The sequence below is a fragment of the Tenrec ecaudatus genome, chromosome 4 (genome assembly GCF_050624435.1).
Source record: "Tenrec ecaudatus isolate mTenEca1 chromosome 4, mTenEca1.hap1, whole genome shotgun sequence".
Lineage (NCBI taxonomy): Eukaryota > Metazoa > Chordata > Mammalia > Afrosoricida > Tenrecidae > Tenrec > Tenrec ecaudatus.
The window spans coordinates 148,635,841-148,641,993 of record NC_134533.1 but is presented as its reverse complement, the minus strand read 5'-3'; the positions used below and the strand labels follow the sequence as shown (position 1 = coordinate 148,641,993).

At 39.6% G+C, this 6,153-nt stretch overlaps 1 protein-coding gene across 1 annotated transcript in view; it reads right to left on the bottom strand.

Annotated features, from left to right (window-relative positions):
* Positions 1-280: 280 nt before the first annotated feature.
* The window catches only part of NPHP3 (nephrocystin 3), a 39,959-nt gene continuing 34,086 nt past the window's right edge, over positions 281-6,153 (bottom strand). The window contains exons 23-27 of the mRNA XM_075546923.1: positions 5,449-5,576; positions 4,082-4,322; positions 2,912-3,037; positions 2,306-2,421; positions 281-1,780 (exon numbers count right to left, since the gene is read on the bottom strand). Coding sequence (XP_075403038.1) covers positions 1,600-1,780; positions 2,306-2,421; positions 2,912-3,037; positions 4,082-4,322; positions 5,449-5,576 — 792 coding nt within the window. The 3' untranslated portion in view covers positions 281-1,599. The remainder of the gene's footprint in view (positions 1,781-2,305; positions 2,422-2,911; positions 3,038-4,081; positions 4,323-5,448; positions 5,577-6,153) is intronic.

Below are 6,153 nucleotides of genomic sequence, written 5' to 3'. Positions count from 1 at the left end.
AATCTTCTGAAGATGTAGATAACTGCAGATTCTTACTCTAGCTCTGCGGAGAGGCTCACACCTGCGTAAGGAGCTCCCAGAAGGTGCTGAGAATATGGGTTCAGGGACCACCTGAGAAGCTAGGCCTTGGAGAACATTAACCCAAACCCTGTAAAAGTCACCAAGCTGAGGAAACACAGAGTACTGGCAGCATTCAAATCTTGTAATGTTTTTAGTTATGCAAAATGTAGACTACTGAATAAATTGTAGTAGAAAAAAACCTTAAGAGTTCACTTTTATTTCAGAACAGTGAAGTACACATTGGAATCATACAAGAATTACAATTATTCACATTTAAATATATGTATATTAACTTCAAAACAATATCCAAAATATTGTAGAAAAGCTAAAATGTGAAAAAGCATTTAATTTCCAATATAAAATGACAGATTAATTTGAGTTTGAGGTAAATGGAGAGACAGATTTAGGCCATTTAATAGAGAATGTCATGTCCCTATTTGGTGAAAGGTCAAACAATGCCAATAAGCTTGACCTAATGCTGCTGGTTTAATAACTTCCAGCATCATTCAGATACATATTACCGTTAGATAACATTGATTGAGTCCGTGCTGGTTCAACGACCAACCCCAGGTTCACAGACTGGAACACTGCCTGGTCCTGGCACTAATCTTCACAATTATTGCTGTGTTTAAGTTCATGGTTGCAGTAATTATCATGAAGGGTCTTCCTCATTTGCTGACCCTCTACCAAGCATGATGTCCTTCCCATGGGATTGATTCTTCTGGATAACATGTCCAAAGTACGTGAGCCAGTATGTCACCATCCTCGTTTCTAAAGAGAATGCTGGTGTGCACCTTCCAACATAGATTTGTTTTGATTGTCCATGGGTAATATTAAATGTTTTTCACCAACATTCTTTGTCCAGCTTTCACATGCATATGAGATGGATTAAAATACCACGGCTTCAATCAGGTCCACGTCAGTCCTCAAATACAGTCTTTGTTTCTCAACACTTTAAGTCTTTTGCAGCAGGTTTGTCCAAAGCAAATGTTAGTGTTAGGGTTACAGACAAAGACAAAGCAGAGGGAGGGATTGGCCCAATCTGCTCAAGAAAAAGAATCTTTTAAATGCAGTAAGCAAGGATTCCCACGACTCGATCTTTGCACGGAAGAGAACTCAAGGCTTTCAGAAACAATCATTTTCAACTTTTGAAACTTTTCTTTGAGGTAGAGAACTGGACCAGACTAAAAGCAAGATGAGATTAGTAATGTATCTCTGAAGAGATGAACAGAGTAATGGAATTCTTGGATTTTGCCATCTTCACTGCTGTCAGCATTTGATCAGAGAAGACCAGCCCATCTTCATGTCGCCTTAAAATTCTAATGTGTCGACATCCTTGGGCCCCACAGAAAGTCGAGGTTTTGATCCAGTTAAAACAAACATGGTCAGGATTCTAGCTTCAAGGTACTCCAATACAGTTTTGTACAAATATCAGTTAAATTATACAACTTAGAAAAAAAAGAAGTCTTAAAAACAGTTTTGAATTCAAATGTTCAAATACTTCTTCACTTATCCTCAGGTGAATTGGAACTGTTGCTGTTAGCTTCGTCCCTGGTGAAGGGAGGCATTAGGAGAGTGTGTCCTTTTTAAGCTACAGGTGTCTCCACTTGATGAGTGCTGAGAAGGAGCCTTCCCTCCCACGAGTGATGTTTCTGCTTCCTTTATTTCCATTGCTCTTTTGTACAGTTCAGCAGCCTTTTCAAAATCTCCTTCTTCATAGCTTTGAGGGGGAAACACAACCAGAAAGTCTTACAGTGAGAATTAAAGTGAGCTACAGAAAACAGTGGATAATACTCGACTTTTTTAGTTCACTCAGCAGTTAGGCTGCTGTGGAGCATTTCAGGGACTCTGAACAGCATTGACATGGTGTTCTAATGGAGGCTGTGAAATTACTTAGGGAGCCTGGGTGCTCTGCAGCCTGAGATAAGCAAAGAAGAGCAAGAAAGCCGACATTTACGTTATGGCAAATTTAGGTCTGAGGACAGCAAATTGCCTATACTTCCCCAAGTCAGTTAAGGTACAAATGGGAACTGTCCATGGTGCAGACTCGATGGCACGGCCTTCATTCACTCCCTTCTGGAGACTGCCTTCTTTCTTGATGGGGATCAGCACACACCCCCTCTCTACTCACCCCATCACCAAGAGAAAAGCATGCCGCTCACAGGGAAGAGTCCTGTGAAGAGCCAGATTCAAGCTGTTGTAAAGGGGTGCTGCACTTTATTAGGGAAGTGGGAAGAATTCTTACCTAAGCACTGCTAAATTTTTTAATGTTTCTCCAACTCGAGGATGCATCCGACCCAGGCTGTCTTCATAAATCTTTAATGCGCTCTCATACAATGGCAAGGCTTCAATGTGTTTTTTCTTATTAAGAAAAAGTAATCATGCTTAAGATATTAGGTTTCTGACATAATGTATTCTAGACCAAGCTAACATACTTAGGTAAACACTTCACAAATGTCAGTACTCCTAAAAGATCTGGATAAGCAGATTAATTAGTGACTAGCCATAGGAGAGTAGTATCGTCATTGGAATTTAAGCACAAACCTGTTTCTTCATTGCTCAGTGGGTTCCACAACGAATCTTTCCCCATCACTGGAAAATGCCATAAGCTTAAAAGTGCAGAAAGGTAGGGAGCCTCCAACATTTTTAATAAAAATGAGTTCTATACCATAAACTTAATAAAGAGTTTTACAAGAGAGAGGACTATCTTCTTACAAATGCAATTCAATAATTTCTCAAGTATTAACGGAAGCATGGGCAGATAATTAAAGTTTCTGTGCTACGCCTAAGTCAAGCTTACATTTTATACTCTATGAAGTCATACAATTTTACAAGTTAAAATGAGGCTTACCATTTGGCTATAGAGAACAGCTAAGTTCACCAGGGCAGTAGCTACACTAGGATGCTTTGGGCCAAAGGATTTCTGACGAATTTCAACAGCCAACTCATACAGGGGTACAGCTTTGTCAAGTTTCCCCTAAAAATTGAAAGTGAGTTTTACTAAGAATATTATGTCATAAATACCATCATCCCCCAAATCCTTCATAGATTAAGAAACCTTCCATCTACTAAGTTAGGTGGAAATAGCAACAGTGGGCTGTGTAATGCTCTAGCATCCTCCAGTGCCAGGGGAACCCGGGAACCCCACACGCTGTAAGGACTCCATGCTGCAATAACTGCATCAAGTGAAAGCCAATTTTTTTGAAAATAGCTAAATAAGACATAAAATGAAGGGGGAAAAACACCTTATAAAATGCTCTGGAGAAAATGGCCACATTTACCTCAGCCCATAATCAAGGAAGAGTGAAATAAAAAGGTTCATGTAATCTACAAAGACCCCTCGTCAAACTCAGGTAAGTTGTGTTATCTGTATGTGTAGTTTACACATATATCTTGATGTTGGCTCCATTTTAAAACTTCTGAAGCCTAAGAGGGTAAGCTGTCCTTAGAATGCTGATGAATACGGCAAGGGAGGAGAAGAACGGGGAGAAATGGGAAACTGGATAGCAGTGATGGATGTATAACTCTTCCTCAAGGGGGACAAATAACAAATGTGGGTGAAGGGCTATATCAGACGGTATAAGATATGAAAAGATGATATATTAAGGGTTCATGAGGGTAGTAGGTTGAAGAAGGGAGGGAATAAGGAGGAACTGATATCAAAGGGCTTAAGTAGAAGATGTTTTAAAAATGACAACATTTGTACAAGTTTGCTTGATATAATTGATTATGGTTTGTTATATCTGTAAGAGCCCTAAATAAAATAATTAAATTTAAATAAATAAAATTTAAATGCAAAAAATGCTGATGCATGCACTTGTAGTTGGAATGCATTTTAATGAAATCAATCTAGAATCGTAGTCTAAAGCAATATTTTGAAATGTTTTAATCAGTTCTTTGTTAAAAAATCATTTAAATGTTGACTTGAAAGAACTGATCCAGCAAACAAATCATTTTGCTGGTAGTAATTATAGCTTACTTGTTAAATTATGACACACGGAAGCATTGGAAGATTGCTTACCATTTTCTTATACAAGATTGCAAGGTGCTTCACCGTATAAGCCAAAGAAGGGTGGTCAGGTGCTAATGCTCGCCTCCGAATGTCTAGAGCGCGTTCATAGAGTTCTTCTGCTTTATCATACTGTTTCTTTTCATTGCAGAGAGCTGCCAGATTATTCAGAGACTGGGCACAGTCAGGGTGGTCTGGTCCTAGAACTCGCTCCCTCATCTCTAAGGAACGCTTCAGAAACTGGTCAGCTGTGCTGTGAACAAAAGCGCAAACAGATGGAGCAGTGTGGTCTTGGGTAGTCAGAATCCATAGCCCTGGGGACGTGGTGACCACGTGAGATGCTTTTATTCTTACATCAAAAGCCGAAGCCCACTGCTGTTTCATGTGGTCCTCCCTCTAGGACAGGCTCAGACTGTCCAGCAAGGTTTCCAGAGCTGTAGTCATTTTGGAGCAGACTGACAGCTTTCTTCCAGGAGCAGCTGGTGGGTTTGAACCACCAAGCGTTAGCAGCAAAGGACTTTGACCAGGGAGACTCCAGGGCGTTTTCTTAAATTCAAGACACTTAAAATGAAGGATTCGTTCAACAGTGTCTCTCTCTGCCTCTCCATCCTTTTCCTGCCCTTAAATTAAAAAAAAAAAAAATTCTTTCCTAATAATTGAAAACCCAGAATTTCTTGAGGAGTGCCTCAACTCTGCTTCTTAAGCTAAACCCTATCAGTATTTCCAAGACAAAATGTTTATGATTTTAGCATTATGTAGTCCAAAACACAAAACTAACCCCACTGCCATCATATACGTTCCGGCTTGCAGTGACCCTGGATGGGGTACCAGAGACAAACCCATTCTGGGAGCTGGCAGCCTCCTCTCCCATGTCGTGCATTAGGACGAACGAAACAAAAGATCCCTCCAGGGTTCACAGTAAATCATTTTTAAGCAAAGAATCTTCTGAAAAGTAGACTAAGTGCATGTATTTGCCTGGAATCCACAAAGACCATACATATTATTTTTTAGAAAATATAAACGCCATCTTGAGTTTTATTAGTGTCCAAATGAAATGAACAATAAAATCAGCAGGCATCTACATTCTGCATTTTTCCCCTGTGAGCGTTCATATCTAATAGTGAAGTGTAAACTCACTTCATAAATATATAAAACATACTATAGACGTGATATTTTTTAAGTACTAAAGAAGCAAGGTGAAAAGAAGTAGGTAGAAGGCCCTGGCCCTGTGAAGCGCGTCTGTGTTCAGAGCATATAACTGAATATGACATCTAGCATGGGTTTTGATCACTTGTTCCTAGATGAAAGTTGATGGAACTAACTGTACAGTAGCGTTGTCTGCAAGGGATGAAATGGTGCATGGTAGCCGTGATACTCACTCCAGGTTATTTTGAAGATAGTAGAGGACGCCCAGTTCGTTGAGGGTGCGGGCGTTGTCGGCCGTGTCCTTGCCGAGCGTGAGCTCCTCTAGCTGTAGGGCCCGTCGGCGCAGGAGAGCAAAGCCGTACTGGGGCAGACACAACAGTCAATCACTGAGGGCCATCTCTGGCTCTAGATCACACACTCAATTCCTTAAAATCCCCTTTTCTTTGCTTTAAAGAAAAGAACTACTTCAAGCATCACACTGAATTAACCTAATGGTAATTAAGAATATATGCATGCAAAAGCTAAAATATGTTAAAAACGTAAATGCAAATGAGTACAAGATATTGTCTTAATCCTATGCAAATGACTATGCAATATTGAACTAGACTACACAGTACTTCAGAAAGATTTGGAAACAATTAACTTGCAAATATTTACCACCCCCACCTACTGTTAAAACACTTAAACATGAGGTGCTTAAAGGTGAATATAGGGTTTTAAGTTATAACAAAGGAATATGCAAAATTCAGGTTTTGTCAGAAATTTAGAAAAATGAAAGTTGTGTCTTTATCACTCAAGGGGAAGAATTATTCCGCATTTGAGTCTAATGAATCGTATTAACCAAGTCTCTTGTATTTCCTTTTCCAACTCTAAGGAAAAGAATCAAGCCACCTTTTAAAAATGGAATGAAAACGACTTTATAAGTCTTTGATTGGCCT